This window comes from Cucurbitaria berberidis (genome assembly GCF_010015615.1).
Source record: "Cucurbitaria berberidis CBS 394.84 unplaced genomic scaffold K460scaffold_5, whole genome shotgun sequence".
Classification (NCBI taxonomy): domain Eukaryota; kingdom Fungi; phylum Ascomycota; class Dothideomycetes; order Pleosporales; family Cucurbitariaceae; genus Cucurbitaria; species Cucurbitaria berberidis.
The window spans coordinates 1,002,607-1,019,366 of NW_024468939.1; the positions used below are offsets into that span (position 1 = coordinate 1,002,607).

Genomic DNA, 16,760 nt, shown 5'->3' on the forward strand with positions numbered 1-16,760 from the left:
ATTACCAAAGCCTCTGCAGTCTTCTCGAAGCACAATAGATCGGAGTTGCTTAAGAACTTCTAGGTTCAGGCTATTGGGGACTCGAATCGATACTGGGGTCGCTGAGAAATACCACTTTAGATCGCTGTAGTCTTTGGCGTAGTCAAAACCATCATGGTCCTGGTCAGCAGTAACCCAAGTATGGAAGAGGATGTTCAAAGCGCCTACGCCCTAGTTGAGCTATCGCTAGTTCTATAAAAGTACTTCGAGTGCGGAGGTGTGTGTGATCACATTGATTCTTTAGGTCGAGACGGTCTCAAGTGGGGAAAGCTCCTCGTCGCTTGGAATCGACCATGATTGCGGACGCCACCCAAAAAACTTGTGGTGGGCACCCTCAACAAATAACGGCCGTTCCTCTCTTGGATAATACTGAGGAGGTGCATGCCTTGGAGATAAAAACGAACCGAGGCGAGGTCCAGGGTACAATGTAAAGCGTCACCGAAAGAAGCGGACAATACGTCTCGAAGCTGGTGCAGCCTTGAATACCACAGCCTTATATATCTTCCTCACCGAAGTGCTTAAACTTACGACCGGAAGAGGTTATTGATAGACCGATGCTTTTGAACAACCTCATCCACCATAGTATCCGTGACACAGTCAGCGACGTAGTGGAGCATCACCAACTTTGTCCAATAAGCAGAATGCAAGAGTCGCTCGAAGCGTGCTGCCCGGTTACGAAGCCCGTGATGACTTTCCTGCTTGTCTGCGAAGCTAAAAGTGAATGTAATCGTATTCGTCCAGAGACAAACGCCTTACATCCCCTCGGATATCGTTTTGCAGCTGTAAATAAGATACAATTTCTCCACCGGCAAAGTGCAGCCTACGGGAGGTATAGTTGTAAGAGCAGCCTGCTTCTTCGTATACATAGTAGGTATAAATCTCGTCTCGAACTTCTCCGGGGATAGTAGACTATATGTCAAGGCAATTTATTGTCATCATATCCACTTAATGATGAATAATGGAAAAATGAGAACTGCATGCGCACTTATAATGTAGGGGGTGAGATACGTGTATTGCTTGAAGCAGAGTGTGCGAGGGTTAGTGATCGAACCCCTCGGCTTTTGTTGGCGTTAACCCCGGGCCGGGTGCACCCCAGATCGACGAACGGTGGAGGAACGCGACAAACTCCCAAAACGTGTCACGGCTTTTCGGGCCACATCGCGTGATTATGGGTCAAGACTCCTCACATGAGACTCCCCACTTGACGCTTGGTGCGTAACCTAGCCTTCGCTCAAGGCAGCTTTCAACCTCGTATGCTAACACCAGCTAGAGCAGCTGAGCCATACGATAGCTCAAAGATTCGCACAAAAGAGCTACTCACCTCTCGAACTCTATTGCTTCAACTCCGTCTTCCGATCCTTAGCCGACACCGAGTCAGGGGTGCGATATTGGAGCGAAAGCACACTATGTCGCTTCCTCGAGCTGCCAGACGCCCTGGGCGTGGGCTCCGTCGTCTTCCAGATGGCTAGCTATCTCGGCGCTTTCCCGTTACCCAGCCAAGCACCTGCTATCCTTACGCATGACGCGCTGCTGAAGGTTGTTACGATATTGACGGAGAGGTATGCTGCGGTTGTGAAGAAGCGGGGAAGGGAGATCTGGTCGAGGGAGATTTACAGGAGTTTGGCGATTTATGACAGAGGAATCCGCGAGGGGGTTGAGAATAAGGAGAAGGACAAGGCGAGTGAAAATCTTCAACGATTAGAAGAAGGGAGCGGAAATCTTGGCTTTGCAATTGATGCGCCAGAAGAGGGAGATGGGGAGGACGGAGAGGACGATGATGAGCTGGTCCTGGCAGCGCTGGACTCAATGGATGCTATAGAAGCGTTCAAACACGGCGAACAGTCGAATGTCCACCATTCCATCATTCCTACAGACAACTTTTTGAAGCTTGTCGAGCTATTGCTTCTGATTGCGCCCATAGATGCTCAGCAGAGCCTTTCAACTTTGGCCCCGACACTATCAGACGAGCATATCGAAGAGTTGCGACAAACTGCAAATATCATCCTGTCTTCCTTCGGCGTCGAGAATCACCCTGGCGTAAGCTATCGAACGTTTGATAAGGTCGTCTCGGTGTGTCTTCCATATCTTTTCAACGGCTTGAACCCCCTGTTTGAGCACTTCCTCTTCGCGAAAGACTTCGACCTCTCCAAACGCAAGCCCGACCCCACATCTCCCACAAAGGAAACTCACACCGTCATACCACAACCGAAATCCGTAGCAGATCCCGAGCCAATCCTACAACAGCCGGGTGAAATCCTCAACATCACCATCCTCAGTCAGCTCTCCTTCTTCATCAAGGGGAACAGTCTTTTTCGACGTTTGCGGCCCCTCTACAGCGGCAACACGCACGGATTCAGCATGGGCTCCTTTGAGAAGCAAGTCTTCAACTGGCGCGCTCCCACCATCCTCCTGGTGAAGGGTAGTCTTCTCCCTACAGTACCGTCGAGCACGCGTGAGCGCGCGCTACAGGACATGCTGCCTCCCACGCGATATCCGAGTAGCATATCAGAGGGGTCATCATCAAACCAGACCATAATATACGGAGCGTACATACCCACGCAATGGAAACACACCAGCAAATCTTGCTTTGGCGATTCGTCGGCCATCTTGTTTCAACTAAGTCCTATGCATGATGTCTTCACCACGTCAGCTTTCAGCACCGACTATATCTATTTCAACAAGTCGCCCACCCACCCCGCCGGCCTCGGTTTTGGTACCCCAATCCCCGCACAATCTGCATCTCACAGTTCTGCTCATAGCTCGTTCCGCCCCGGACCTGTCTCGCTCCATCTAGACGACGCCCTCGAGTTCGGCATATTCACACACCTCTCTGAAGGTGGCGGCTCCTTCCACCCATCTAACCTCCCATGTAGGAAGCGGAAGGACTGGCAAGATCGCTTCGAGATTGAGAGTCTGGAAGTGTGGGGTTGCGGTGGGGATGAAATTGCTGAGGCGCAAAGGAAGGAGTGGGCGTGGCAGGAGAGAGAAGCAGAGGCGAGGAGACGGGTTAATCTGGGCACAGGGGATCAGGAGATGGATCGAGAGCTACTTAGAATGGCGGGTATTATATCCGATAGTAGGAGTGGCGGGAGTATGGGGTAAGTAGGAGGTCGAGGGAGTGCTTTGATAGCAATCTGGTCACGATAGACTGGGTGTAAGGAACCTGGACACACCACTCTGGCCAACGAGATAATGATAATGCGAAACGACCACAGAATCTATACTTCTCGAACTCTTCCCCATGGCTTCGAAATATCGTGGTGTAGCTGAGAATCTAACATTTCATTATAAAGAGTCCTTCCAACGCCCTAGATGCTCGGTATGCATACATATGATACAGATCATCCTACTGATCTTGCTCTACACTGCACTTCCATCTCATGCCTGACATCCCTCTCAGACTTCCTCAACCTCTCACCGCAATCATCCTATCCTTGCCTACACGGTCGTTAGTCCACGTCTAATCACCCAAGTCATGTCATATCCCAACTCACCTCTGCTTATGCTTCGGATTCTTACTACAGATAATATACACATATCGGCCCTTCTTTCTCCTGACGCTCTTGCACCCGTCGCATAATTTCTTCACCGAGCTGCGCACCTTCATGCCGCGCGTTTGCTGTCGGGGCCCATTTACACTTAAGCCGCTGAAGCGCGACACCAGATCGCTTGTCCGTGTGTTTTCTTGCGCGTAGGTTCGGAGGGTTTGAAGGCTTGGGCGTAGACAGCTACATGTCGGCGTGTGGATGTGTCTTGAGCGGATGCGGAGGCTTGTTCGGAGCGCTGGGCGGGCGAAGAGGGTTCGGCGAAGGGGGAGGAGGGCGCGCGGCAGCATCTTTGTCGGTTATTTTAGCAGCGCGAGAAACTTTGTGTCTATGGGCCGCGAACAATTTTGTTAAGGTCGCGGTTGTGTTTGGCGATGCGGATGCTGTTGGACCGATGTCGAAGTTGAAGGCGGAAAATGTATGCCAAGATGTGCACGAGCCACCGTACTTATATACAGCCACCGTTGATGTGCTTCTTTCTCAATTCAACAGCTGCACAATGTACCCTCATCACTGGGTTGATCAATTAGTTGATAAACTAATAGCAAGGAAGAAGAAAGTGGCCAATACATGCCTTGGATCAATCAGGTTGGGATGCCTCCACTATCCCTCAGTAATATCAGGTGAACATATATTGTTCTCTACATCACCAAGCCCCATGATATTATTCGCTTCCACTAATTGGTTCTTCGAGATTAAGTATGTGCATGCGTGCAATTTTTCTCTTGGTGAAGAGCACCTGAACGTGAAGTTATTACTTTGACGTCAGCTTAACCATTCTAGTGCTATAATCGTGCGTAGCATTAAATTTTATTTTTCAGGTACATCTAAATAGTGCGCCCACACACTGGTTTGATATGCCTTAGCTAAGCAGTCCTCCAGACTATCTTTGTTTCAGCCTAGGACCGCAGCTTCAATTCATTTACCTCACCTTCCTAAGGACTATAAATAGCTTAGACTATGGACCTCGAGGATCATCGCGCCCAACACCACGAAGCATACCACGACCTCCTCTATTTATCTTTATTGCGGATCCTCCGCGTCCTCTAGAGTCTCCTGGGAATGGGCTCGGCGGCGCGTTACCAACAGGATCGCTTGCATCTCCCGTTTGCGCAGCAGGTCCACTGCGGCTACGAGTAGCTGACCTCGTCTCGTACCTACCGTAACCGTCGAAAGAGCCACTGAAAATGGATCCGCCATGACTGCTTGGAGCTGCATTTGTTGCACTCTTACTAGATTGCCCACCTCCACTACCAAGCGCACGACCTGGTCCACGACCTTGGTTTTGTAGGTTCAAACCTGGGAACTTTGTCTGCGTTACACTATAGGGCGGTGGTGGTCCTAGTGGTAGCGGCAACATGGGGTTTGGTGGCATAGGGTACGATATCGTGGGTTGTGGCATTGAAACACGTACATTCGAAGGTTGCCGTGCAGTGGGTTGTAGAGTCTGCTGAATGACATAAGTCGCGCCATGGTTCTGCAATGCAATCTGTAGTCGCGGGAGCATCGATTCAAGGTCGGCTTTACCCACTGCCGATGTACGGCTACCCATCGGCGGCATAAAGTCTTCCATCTCGAAACCGACATAATCATAATGACTGAGATGATTTGGAACCTTCTTCTTGGCCCATTCTTCCACGGTCTTCAAGATATTATTGGCGTTTTGCTTGAAGTGAGACTCAACCACAGCGTGCCACAACTGTGGAGGTCGATCAAGCCAGGTCAACATTGCGTGACGTACTGTGTGCTCACGGATCGTTTGGTTATAGGCGGCTGCTGGATCTTGCCCCGAGCCGCGGTGATATGCGGCTTCTCTACCTGGCTCATTGTACCATGGCTCGTCACAGAAAATCATCGCTTGGAGCGAGATAACGACTTGAAGAAGTGTTGACTCGCCCCGTGTCCAAGGCTCTCCTGCCCAAGTTCCGAGCAGAGATAAACAGACCTTGCCATCTGCATACAGGTTTGGATTTATGGAGATTCGTCCTCCCCCGGTTCCCCGAAATTGTACCATCGGCGGTTTGTTGGGGAAACTTGAATCGCAGAAGAAATCGAACTCGAAGATACCGTTCTCGTACGGAGTTCCACCAGGACCGATGATTGCTACCTTCATAACATCTGGCCGGTTCTCACAATATCGGACGAAGATGCCTGGAGGTAGCCCTGTCTTCAAAGTTGTAATCTCCGTGATTAAGCGCTTGAAACGGCCGGGTGGTGAGAATTTCAAGGACGTTGCTTTTGAAGCGTACGCATGAGTTGTCAGTATCTGTTCATCGGGTACGTCATTGATAGCGAGGTCCACCATTGTGGCCTTGACGTTTTGATTAGACCCCGCCTCAGTGTACGCAAGAATATACTGCGAGAGTTCTGATATTTCCCGGCAAAGCAAGAGCATATCTTGTCCATCTACCGAGTGAAAGTCTTTCTCGTTGGTCTTGGCGCTCTGGAGGACTAGAACACTTTGGGTGTTTAAGTTACGGAGGCTGTCCGCGACAGACGAAGCGGTCTCCTTTGATCTGGTTCTACTCCCACGAAAAGATAACGTCAGGAGATTGACCGCATCAGGCTGTACCGAGCGTTCACTAAACAGTGTCCGATTTGCCATGACGTGCATGCCGATTGCTTGAAGGAAGCTCAAGAGTGCATGATAGAGACTTTTGCGCTTCGTAGCGTCGTCTAAAGAGTCGTTCCGCAAGAGCTCGACGCAAAAGTTGAGGATCTTACTGTCCACCAGCATGTCGGTTACGGCTTCTGGAGGATCAACATCGAAGCCGACATCCCTGTCCAAAGATGGGAGCAAACCTTTCAACAGCTCCAGGATCATTGTGTTGAAGTTATCTTCGGCCTGTTGCGCGCTCTGCGCCTTGTTTTTGCAGTGTTCCTCAGCAGGTTTGGCGTTTGGGTCTAGAGTGTGGCCTTTGCCTTCAAAGAAGGAGGGAGTTGGGTAGCCTCCCAGATCTTCAAAATCGACCATGTTATTACCGTAGTCCATGCTACTCGGCATGTAGCTCATGGAGTACCGGCGGTCACTGCCAAAGCCTACGCCGCTGCCTCGAGTCTTCTTGTCTATCTTCGCCTTGCCGCCGCGTTGGTTCTGCTGAGCTGGCTGTGCATTCTTCTGCTCTTTCTTTGCCCTCGCCGCGCAGAAATGTTGATCGAACCCGCAAAGGAGCATCCAAATCAAGTAAAGGCGCCCCCCTGCGCAGCACCAAGAAACCTGCTTTCCTTGTACGTTGATCGTAGACTGTTTTGCGAAAGGCTCCGGGATGCATCCAAAACATAACGAAGTCAAACAGCCCCTGCACTTGATCCACGATGATAGTGCCTTCTTGCCACTGAGCCAGTTTTGAAACATGTCATTGACGTCAAGCTCCGATCGGAACAACTGCTCGCCGCATTTGCATTTGCTTGACACGAGACATGCTATAAAGTCGGTGAACTCCTTGGGGACTCTCCCAGACGGCGTCTCTGGAAGGTATACCGCTACACTGGAATCTTCTTCGTCTAATCCCCATGCAGAGTGCCCAAATGTTAGCGGTGCTGAGCTTTCCCCAGTGTGCGGCGTATGGCGTCCTTCGGTCGCTTGTGCCTCATTATCAAACTGGAGTTGCATAGCTAATGCAAATTCAGCATCAGCGTCGTAGTCAGGTTGATGATCTGGGGGCGCTGATTGGTCGCCATTCAACTCCGCAGATAGCTGCAAAGCTAGCTGGTAATCGGGGTCGTCGTCAGGATCCAGGCTTGGAGACCTGGACCGCTGTTCATGATGGTACCGTGGCATGATAAGTGTGGTGAGGTTGTGCAGCTCTCCAGGCTGTTATTTGCGTAGGCTCTGTGCGGGCGTACTCCTCGCGAACTACTTGATAGTTTGCCGGTGGCTCAGGCCGAAAAGTTGGGAGTGATTGGAGGCGAGAGACTAAAAGTGGAGGACAACAGTCCTCTTAAGACGTCTTGAGATTGCGAAGGTAGCCTGCCTTTACTTTAGCGTGCACCTCAGTCCTTTTGGTGATTTTGTGCAAGGCTGAGAAGATCCGGTGTGTATAGTGAATGGCGGGGCAGTGATAAAAAGAGTCGACTGGCTTGGAAAGGCCAGGGAATTTTGCATGAAATATGTGAGCTGAGGAAGACAGAAGACAAGGACCGAGACACTGGACTCCCGATTGGGGAAGACGCGGGCTCACGGGTTGGTGCAGCCCGGCTGGAGTCCACTTGGCCCAATAGCTTGTTACTGGTAAGCACGTGAGGCGCAGCTGCCTGGCTTTCACTCCAATGTGGAGCAGCCGCTGAACAAGTTGGTGAGCACATTTTAAACACCAGCTACGTCCGCTTATCTGGAATGAAACCTGGAGAGCCTCGAATATGTACTTACCTGCAAAATCCAAAACAGTGTAGCGCACGCATATTCCATTGACGGAATAGTCTGAGACAGCTTCCAAAGTTCCTCTTCGAGGCTGATTCAGGGGACCAGACTTGCGATTGTCGCTACACCTAGCGACGCTGAACTTCTTTGCACCTCACTGGCTCGTTGATGTTAGGTGAACAGGAGCACTTGCTTAAGCCATAAGTTGGAATACACTAATTTGGCAAAATGCCTGTACTAGCCTCTCTGCATCGTCAACTCGTTCAAACCAAAAATCATCGTGTACATAAGACGCAGTAGAGGCAGCCTCCATCATCTGCGTGTAAGATCCAGAAGCCCTCACATCGCGACCGCCACATCAGACTAATAAGTCGAATGCACGTTTGCCGCAGCATCGATCGCTCCGTCAGGGGGTATACATCGTTTGTCGCAGAGAAGCAGACGCACTATTAGAAGACAGAGGGCACAACGCTAGCCGCATCATCAGCGCGACGGTTATGCCGCAACAGGCCTCTCCTCCTCGCGACCACGCTGCTCACTGGCAATAGTAGACGGGACATCGTCGTCAAGGTCATCGCGGTCCTCGTAGCCGTTACCTTGGTGCTCTGAAGCGGGGATCCAGAGACCGGACTCCCTGTCGAGGGGTTGGTCTTGGCCAGACAGGTCAACACCGTCTCCGCGGTTGCGGGCCTGGTTTCGGCGGCGCTGGGAGAGAGTGCGGGAACGCTGGGATAGTTTGGACGAGACGGAGGCGTTTTGGGAGACCCAGTTGGTGAGAGCATCTTCGCAGTCCTGGATGATGCTGCAATTGGTTAGTATGTGTATGAGGAGCAACGAGGAGAATGTCAGACGTACGCCTTGCTAGCCTCGTAACCATCATAAGCCTGGCGAGTCTCTCCTGGAGTCACCGGGGTATCATCAACCAGCTCAAGGAGATGCTTGCCGTAGCCGGCAATGATGGCCAACTTCTCGCAGTGCTCGCGCATAGCATCAAACTGGTAGGTGAAGGCGGCCTTGAGCTTCTCACGGGTAATGTTGGACAGCTGGGCCTCAGCGACAAGGGACTCGGCCTCGGCCCGGACAAGTTCCTGCTCGAGCACGACGATCCTGGGCGAGTTGGGCTCTTTGTACTTCAATTGCGCGATTTGGTCGGTGATCTTCTGCTTGCCTAACACAGTGTCAGCTTTGCGTAGAGCCAAAGACGTCATGGGTACTCACGGTCGCGGCTGGGCTGGACTGAAGCTTCAATGTTGCGAATGCTCTTGATGGTCACGCGATACTGGTCGTAGCGGTCGACATACTGGTCCTCCAGCTCACCAATCTCATAAATCAAGACACCAAGCTTGTCCGTGACGTCAGACACGTCGTCGTCACAGGCCTCACCCCAGATGGAGAGTTGTTGCTAAGAGAGACAGTCAGCATGTCGCACGAGTGAGACTCGAGATGCGCAAGCTTACAGCGACCTCCATGCGTTCCCTGGACACCAGCTCCATGCTGCGCATGACGTTCTTCTCCATCTTGACTAGTTGTGAGAGCTTCTTGGCGAGGTCGGGACCGAAGGCGCCCGCAGACTTCTGGCGGAAGGTATGGCCTGCATACGAACGAGATGATTAGCATTGGTCGTCATGTGCAGATGATTGGAAACGATGGTGGTAGCCACCCGAACGTGTTGGCGCTACTGGCTCGTCGTCACCCCTCCTTGCACGAGGCTGACTGCGGATGCGGCGGTTTTGAGCGGTCGCGGTCGCGCCCACCATGCGCCGAGACGGTATGCTGGAGAGATGCGAGTCGTGTGACGAGAGCAGAACAACTTACCGATGTTAGCCTTGCCAAAGAAGCGCCCGGTCTTGGTCGAGGACGACGGAGGCGGGGGATTCTGAATCTGCGACGCCGTGGGCGCGCGAGACGAGCGCATGCTGTATGTTCGGTGCATTGTAACGAAGCTTTGCCTTTGTTCTAGGAAGATGCAATACGTATGAGAAGTTGCAAGTTTGCAGTCTTGTTGGTAGAGTGGATAAGAGAGTAGAGATGGAGGTGAGGACGGTTTTCTGATGGTTTGACTAGGGAGCACTCCATGACGTACGATGATCTACATTAGTTCCCCACTGAACACATGCACCACGCAAATCACCCGCAAAAACTCCAAAGCAACCTGGTCGTCGTTCCCAGCCCCATCCGTTTCAAACGTCGGTCATTACCAAGAATATGGATTGCAACCCATTACGATACGCAGTAACAGCACTTTGATGTTGAGAGGCTGACGAGGACTGGCGCAGCGCACAATAGCCGCCCCCTGCCATGTGAAAAAACCCATCTAGTCTTTAGGCGGACAGGCTGGCGCCGTGGCTATCAATTCCCGAGCATCGCTAGTGCCTGTGACGTCGCGTTGGTGTGTTCTTATTAGGTGTGCTCTCGATCCCTTTAGGCGCCATGACAACGACGCTAACCCTAGAACATCTTGCCCAGGGGAGGTCTCGGTCCAAGTTGGGAATTGACCAAACTGAGTATGTATAGCCACTAGCTATCCAACGTCCCGTGCGCCCCGCAATGCAATCGTGCACAGGGTCAAGTTACAAGCATCAGAATTGCGAATAGGACGCGCTGGGTATCTGGTTGGCCAAAACGCCAAGGATACTTCCTGCTTCTCCGAGGTCAGATGTCGGGCGCAAAGCCCAAAAAATGACTTCGCCCTCTCGTGGTGAGCGCCGATGGAGTATGGCAAGAGACGTCAACCCTAACGCAAAAGCAGTCGCCATGCCTAGTACCGAGTTGACCAACAATGGACATGGCAGATCAGATTCTGCCCGTCTCGACGTTTGCAACGAATCCGATGGCATGACCGTACTGCGTTGCATAAGTGAAGAGATTAAAGGAAGGTTCCCAATAGTCTCTCGTGCGCCAGCCAACGTGCTTGAAGCAAATGTTTGCGACCTTGGCCGCCATGGTAAGAATGAACTTTTGGCTCCTTTAGCTGCGCCTGTTGAAACGGACCAAACATCGGCCGGATTGACATTCTCAATGTCTACGAGGTTGCGGCGTAGCCTGCGAATGTATGTGGCAATGCGAGGGTACTTCGTCTGCATCGTCTCCTTGAGCCACGCTTGAGGCACTGCCGGATAAAGTAGCAAGGCCAGATACCCAAAAGCAAGGCAGTCAAGACTAGATGGCTGATCTCCTCGGAAGAGATAATCATGGTCGCCTAGAAGGTCTGATAATGGCTCTAGAAGCTCATTCGCGAGTGTATCGAGCCTGAACCGAGCAGCGTACACGGGTCCACCAAGGAGGCCGCCGAGGCCCTTTCGACGTCCCATGCTCAGAGTATTAGGCCGACTGTCCGTGGGTATTCCAGCTGCCTTTTTCGCAGCCTCATATTCCGAAGATGCAGTCCCTCGACCAGGCGCAAAACCTTCCTCGGTCGTCGTGTCCACATCCAGACTGTTCAGCCCCATATGCGCTGTCCGCGTCCTCGCGAGATCTCGACGCCTCGGTGGAACAGTATAATTGGCGTACCATGGCAGGATCGCAGTATAGGCGGATGAAGTGGTGGTATTGTAGTTCTCGGCAGAGACGTACAGTGAGAGATCGAGCAGAGGGGTTGCAGTAGATTGGAGGAAGGTAATGAAACTACATGTCTTTTTAGATCTGCTTCAGGAAAGGATGGTGAGTGTACTGACGCCGTTTTATCGTTCTGCTGCCGGTTGGTGAGATGCGCATCGAGATCGGTGGCGATTGCAGGATGGTTTCGAAGATAGGCGACGATGTCCTCAAATCCTGTTGCGGTTGCAATACCATCGTCGAATAAGATCGGCAGGCTTTCTTATTGGTTTGTGAGAAACATACTACACTCAGCAAGGCAAGAGTGGATATACCTGTGGCTCCAATTGAGGGGTTGTAGTCAGCTATGAGAGACCATTGTCCCTTCGGGATCACGCGCTGGCAGTAGGCCGTCGTAGCTATGCATTCGGGCTCTATTGAGGGAAGTCCGAAGGCCGGGCCCCAGACGTGAAGCTCCAGCACCATTCTCTCGTAGGCGTTGTGGGAAGCGATGGGAGCAAATGCACACGACGAAAGCACCAGACTTGTTGCATTCACCAATGAGAGGCTGCTGGACCCTGACTTGGCACATTGTCACGTGATCCCGCGTCATCTTCGAAAATCGGTTCCCACATCCGCTCCTTCAGCTCCCAACCTTTGTCGAGTTCCAAGACACGAAACATGGCTCCGCTTAGACGATACTTGAGGATCACGAAGCACTCTGTCCTGGAAGTGCGCATCTACCTCGATCGACCAGCTGACACAGAGGCATGGCTATTGAAAAGCGATAATCCAGCCCTTCCACGCGTCATCCAAGCGATACGTCCGCTTGTACTTCCTAAACTCCGAGAAGAGAATCAACGGGGCAAAGGCCGGGGAGGCACTAAAGCAAAGAAGAAGGGTGTCAAGGATGTTGTTGTCGAGGGTGCGTAATATATCCAGGATTGCTTGTCCTAGTCGCTTTTACTCGACGTAGGCTTTCGCATTGCAAATGATAGCAATGCCGGCAGAGCTCGCATCTTACAACCGTCTAACATCATGCCAGATGACTTTGAGGTATCAATCTTTTTGACAGAGCTCTCATCCCGTCACTCCATCTTGACGAAGCAAAAGACGTTCAAGGACAAGGCTCGCATTCAGAGCAACTCTGGAAAGCTCACCGGCTGGCTGACCACGGGAACCAGTAATCAGCCGCTTATGATTGATGAAGAAGCCATGGATCCGATAGTGATCAGAGACGATGAGGACGAAGAAGCAATCAACCTGGCTGATATCCCCGAAGCTGACGTGAGCAGCCCGAGCAACAGCGAGGGGTCAGACTTGTTTGTACCTGGGCCGGGCACAAGGCGAAGCAAGACAAAAGAAGGTCCAAGGGCCAGAGAGCAGGGTGAAGATGACGACAAGCTGCAAGAAGACGATAAGAAGAAGCTTGGCCTCAACACATCATACGATGGCTTTAGCATCTATGGGCGCATATTGTGCCTCGTGGTAAAACGCCGTGGCGCGAGAAATCACGCAGGAAGTGGCGCACCGTCAAGCCAGGCCATGTTGGAGAACTGGGTTTCCACACAAGCCGCTGCCGAACAGGTCGATGACGACGAAGACGGTGGTGGATGAAGGCCAAACTAGTCCAACCGTTCTTTCTACACCGTCGAGACTGGGAAGTTTGATCGTCTTACAAGGATTGGTACGAGGCACCACACCCTAAAATAACCATAGTAAGCTCGCTTCCAGGCAACTTTATCGCCGACCCCTTGTATGTGCTTATGTGATGGCTGGGTGTCATGTGGATTTTCCACGTGGACGCACTGTGCTGACCATTCGGCCGGATAAATGCGCGGTTCCCATGGACGACCATGTACTTTGGGGGCTTCCTCAGACAATGAGCCATTTCCCAAGAACGGGCGATATACGCGGCAGAGGTTGCGTGAAGTGTGACGGACATGGGCTGTGGGCGCATGCCGCGTTGCACGTCGACGAACATGATGGAGAAGTCGCATTGAAGGACGACACGTGCCTGAGGAATAACGTTTGCGATATAGTCTATTCTTGGCTGTGTGAAATGGCTTTCCAGGCACATGTCATCTACTCACACCAGTTTTTGTTGGGTCGGCTGCACTCAACGCTTTTAGGTTTAAACGTCCAGCTGTAAATGCTGCGATCCCACGTTTAGTAGCACACGTAGGCTTTCTTTTCTCGACGGGCGTGTCTCTAGACTATAGTTTGTCCAAATACATGTTGGCGTTCCGGGCATGCCGTTCCCAAGAAAGAGGGCGCTACCTTGTTCGCTTGATCCGTGCTGGAGGTGCAAGCCACATGCAGCCCACAAGGGCGCGTGGCACCGAGATGCCTTTGCGCGTACCTGCAGCAGTGTGCTTGGTGAAGCGATCATCAGCCCGGCTGCTCACTCCTGATTACGACTACAAAGCCTGCCACATGAAGGTCAAAATGTGCCGGCTTCGAATCATGGCTCTGCGACAGGGACGCGTACGCATAGAGTCGGCACATGGATTTCAGCAACTTATGCTTGGTCGCAAGAACGACTTTATTGGGCGTGAACGCTGTGTTGCCCATGACGGGCATGAAGCGACCGAGGACACGACTACGGCGACATTGCTTTTTCGTCTCTGCGTGTTTCCCGAAATAGCGGCGTTGATCTGGTGACTTGTCATCCAACGGCGGTTCGGTCTTTTTCATCGCCTTCTCCGCACTTGTCCAGTCGGCTGGGACGTTCGTCAGCTTCAAAGTTTGCTATCTGTAACGGTCCTCTTTACCACTAGCAGCTCTGAAACTGCAACCTTGTGGTGGAATTGAGATTGCTACAGCCGAGGGTGTGGCGAATGTGTGGCAGACAGTTTTCCACATTGGGCCATGGCGTAGGTAACGGGTGCCCCTGTCGATCGCGCGTCCCTTGTTGCCCAGGTATCGGCAGACAGCAAAGTACAGAGTCCGTTCCTTCTTCTGGCGGTCAAAAAGACGCTCCTTTCCGAAGCCAGCGGACAAGCAAGCTAAAGCCCGAACAAATTTTTTGCCTTGTTATCTAGCGAGCGGCAGGGGCAAGGAGAGACAAATTGCGAATGAAAAGCAAGCGAAGGCGCTTCCGAGGTTGGAGATGGGATCCCTGTAAAGTCCACGTGGTTGTTGCAATTGTAAAGACGCAGCCGCGGGGCCTCTCTCCGGTCCTTCGGAATGGTGGTTAGACGACCTCAGCGCTCCCCCTTCGGACCACGCCGGTATCCAGGTGAGGGGAGGGGACGAGAGTTCCAACGTAGTAGAGTTCAGCCAGCCGTCAGCCATTTGTGGTCGCCGACAAAGTGCGAGAAACACACAAACAGGGCACGCACACAGCAGGCAGGCAGGCAGCTACTCTGACCCTGGACACGCGCACACTAGGATAATACGAGTCGCACAAACAAGGCAAGCAGACAGACCAAAATAATCCTGTCCTTCTTCTTCTTCTTCTTCTTCTTCTTCTTCTTCTTCTTCTTCTTCGTCTAGTTTTGACATGGGCTTGCGTATTTCTCAGCCTACTTGTCTCGAGAGCAGACCCTGTGCCCAGGGTGCCAGGCAAGAGTCAGGCTCAGGGAGCATGCATGACATGGCAACACTCACCGCCAACGGGCACCAGCACATGCAGTGGAGCACCCAACTCCAAGGGGCTGTCGAAATTGGATGGAAGACAGGAAGAAGCACGGGAGAAGGCGCCGTATGCGCGCTAGATCGCCCACCTGCGCTGGAGAAAGTGCGGGCCAAGCTTGGGCAAGTGAGGGCCGTCGCAAATTGGGTGACGAAATTTTTGTTACTACCTCTGTTTGGCCGCTCGCTGCCCGTCGCCGTGTCAGAAATTACTCTTGACACGGAGGCCAGAAGCGGACCTGGCCTGTTCCTGAATCTCTCGCGCCCAAAGGTAGTGAGGCGGTCGGTCGTGGTAAGGTCGTCCTGGCACGACGGCAACTATTACGACCATTCACACTACAGTACCAACGATACAGCTAAGAATAAATAATCAGCCCCCAAGTGCCGAGGATGGGGGGAAGTGATGTCAGACTGGTTCTACACTTCCTGCCGAGCCTGCTGCCTTGTGCGAATAGCATGCCTCAACGGCGACTGTCCCGCGACAGGATTGGATCAGCACCATCTTCGGCCAGTCACGAGGACGATGAAACGGCCAGCAGCAGAGCGGACGGGCTTCGTGTTTCTTCTTACCCATGCTCCTGGACGGACCAGGATGAGCAATGTTTCGGCGTGATTTAGCTCAATGCACAAGCCAGGAGCCACCCCTTTCTTGCTCCATCAGCCCAGCGCCTCCTTCACCGCTTGGGCCGTGCCATGCGCTACCGCGAATAATTACACACATCGTCAAAAGTACGTAGCTGACCGACATTTTCGGCCTCTGCAATCTGAGCATAGACATAAATACTTTGCGCCCCCCACCTTGTTGCCTTTGTTTCATCATCACTCAGCAGGACACTACACAAGAGCTATATAGCTCTACAGTCTACCATTTACACCCTTCCAAGACACGCTCCACTCCGCATACCAACAACTACTCCGCCACTCCTGCTCGACACTCGTACTCGACAACCTCTACTCTACACCAGCCACCAAGCTTCGCTTCACTCTCAATACAACACACAATACAATGGCCGCCCTCGACTACAACGAGTCCAACATGCCATCCCAAAACTTCCCTCCTTCCCCGGGTCCACCACCAACGCGCCCGCTGCCTCCGGTCCCTTCCAAATAGACATGGACCTAGTCAATCTCCTCGTCCCACGTTCGTTCTTTCCGACTCGCAACTGGCTTTGGCGCATCTCCACATCGATATCCATACCGCATTATTACCATCCCACCTCACCTTAATACTCGCCCCACCCCGACATCGAACCGCACATTGCCGCAGTCAGGCGTGCTGCCGTCATGCAGAGCATCTGCAGCATCCAGCACGATCTGATCTTCGATGCGCCTCGTGCATCAGAAGCAGAACAACCCCTGTCACTCACCTGACACTCTACGCGCTTCCCGGGTAAAAGCAGTCAAGACAAACTATCGATCGCATAGCGACATGCTTGACATCAGTCTTGCTGCAAGCCACAGACTCCCATGCATGGCCTTCACCACGCCTTGCTGACACGCGTCCCAACGATTCCTTCGCCTGCCGCACAAGTGGCCCGCTTCTTCTTCTTCTTCTTCTCTGACTCAACGTCGGACCATGGTTTCGCTATCGCATTTCCAACACGCGCTGGCTCGGGTGCACGGAACTCAACGGTCTCATATTCTCA

At 52.4% G+C, this 16,760-nt stretch overlaps 8 protein-coding genes across 8 annotated transcripts; 3 read left to right on the forward strand and 5 right to left on the reverse strand.

Moving 5' to 3' along the window:
• Positions 1-1,207: 1,207 nt before the first annotated feature.
• On the forward strand, positions 1,208-3,141 carry K460DRAFT_291425 (restriction of telomere capping protein 5; the record flags this gene model as incomplete). Its single annotated transcript, XM_040929279.1, has 2 exons — positions 1,208-1,250; positions 1,310-3,141. The coding sequence occupies 2 exons, from the start codon at positions 1,208-1,210 to the stop codon at positions 3,139-3,141; spliced, it is 1,875 nt and encodes a 624-aa protein (XP_040784262.1).
• Positions 3,142-3,240: 99 nt separating this feature from the next.
• K460DRAFT_344789 (uncharacterized protein) lies at positions 3,241-3,874 on the reverse strand (the record flags this gene model as incomplete). Its single annotated transcript, XM_040931262.1, has 2 exons — positions 3,241-3,477; positions 3,534-3,874. The coding sequence occupies 2 exons, from the start codon at positions 3,872-3,874 to the stop codon at positions 3,468-3,470; spliced, it is 351 nt and encodes a 116-aa protein (XP_040784263.1). The 3' UTR covers positions 3,241-3,467.
• Positions 3,875-4,378: 504 nt separating this feature from the next.
• Positions 4,379-6,328, reverse strand: K460DRAFT_369710 (uncharacterized protein). Its single transcript, XM_040934005.1, has one exon. The coding sequence runs from the start codon at positions 6,319-6,321 to the stop codon at positions 4,543-4,545; it is 1,779 nt and encodes a 592-aa protein (XP_040784264.1). The 5' UTR covers positions 6,322-6,328; the 3' UTR covers positions 4,379-4,542.
• A 2,111-nt stretch (positions 6,329-8,439) lies between these two features.
• Positions 8,440-11,964, reverse strand: K460DRAFT_379731 (uncharacterized protein; the record flags this gene model as incomplete). Its single annotated transcript, XM_040935190.1, has 8 exons — positions 8,440-8,746; positions 8,800-9,112; positions 9,163-9,346; positions 9,402-9,535; positions 9,760-9,860; positions 10,684-11,568; positions 11,619-11,760; positions 11,814-11,964. The coding sequence occupies 8 exons, from the start codon at positions 11,962-11,964 to the stop codon at positions 8,440-8,442; spliced, it is 2,217 nt and encodes a 738-aa protein (XP_040784265.1).
• A 179-nt stretch (positions 11,965-12,143) lies between these two features.
• Positions 12,144-13,095, forward strand: K460DRAFT_344801 (uncharacterized protein; the record flags this gene model as incomplete). Its single annotated transcript, XM_040931263.1, has 2 exons — positions 12,144-12,407; positions 12,489-13,095. The coding sequence occupies exons 1-2, from the start codon at positions 12,160-12,162 to the stop codon at positions 13,093-13,095; spliced, it is 855 nt and encodes a 284-aa protein (XP_040784266.1). The 5' UTR covers positions 12,144-12,159.
• A 625-nt stretch (positions 13,096-13,720) lies between these two features.
• K460DRAFT_171526 (uncharacterized protein) lies at positions 13,721-14,428 on the reverse strand. The gene is made up of 3 exons (XM_040926967.1): positions 14,253-14,428; positions 13,970-14,201; positions 13,721-13,907 (listed from the first exon to the last, which is right to left on the reverse strand). The coding sequence occupies exons 1-3, from the start codon at positions 14,341-14,343 to the stop codon at positions 13,883-13,885; spliced, it is 348 nt and encodes a 115-aa protein (XP_040784267.1). The 5' UTR covers positions 14,344-14,428; the 3' UTR covers positions 13,721-13,882.
• Positions 14,216-15,165, reverse strand: K460DRAFT_369716 (uncharacterized protein; the record flags this gene model as incomplete). The annotated part of the gene is made up of 1 exon (XM_040934006.1): positions 14,216-15,165. A coding segment is annotated over exon 1 (257 nt), but the record flags the coding sequence as incomplete, so codon positions are not given.
• On the forward strand, positions 14,984-15,484 carry K460DRAFT_358427 (uncharacterized protein; the record flags this gene model as incomplete). The annotated part of the gene is made up of 1 exon (XM_040932104.1): positions 14,984-15,484. The coding sequence occupies one exon, from the start codon at positions 14,984-14,986 to the stop codon at positions 15,482-15,484; it is 501 nt and encodes a 166-aa protein (XP_040784269.1).
• Positions 15,485-16,760: the final 1,276 nt, after the last annotated feature.

Bases quoted from the DNA above. Each gene is read 5' to 3' on its own strand.
- K460DRAFT_369710 (XM_040934005.1), bottom strand. From the start codon at position 6,321: ATGCTGGTGGACAGTAAGATCCTCAACTTTTGCGTCGAGCTCTTGCGG.
- K460DRAFT_171526 (XM_040926967.1), bottom strand. From the start codon at position 14,343: ATGTGGAAAACTGTCTGCCACACATTCGCCACACCCTCGGCTGTAGCA. The intron at 14,202-14,252 runs GTAAAGAGGACC...CGAACGTCCCAG, and splicing joins CAGTTTCAGAGCTGCTAGTG to CCGACTGGACAAGTGCGGAG. The intron at 13,908-13,969 runs GTACGCGTCCCT...TTCATGTGGCAG, and splicing joins TCCATGTGCCGACTCTATGC to GCTTTGTAGTCGTAATCAGG.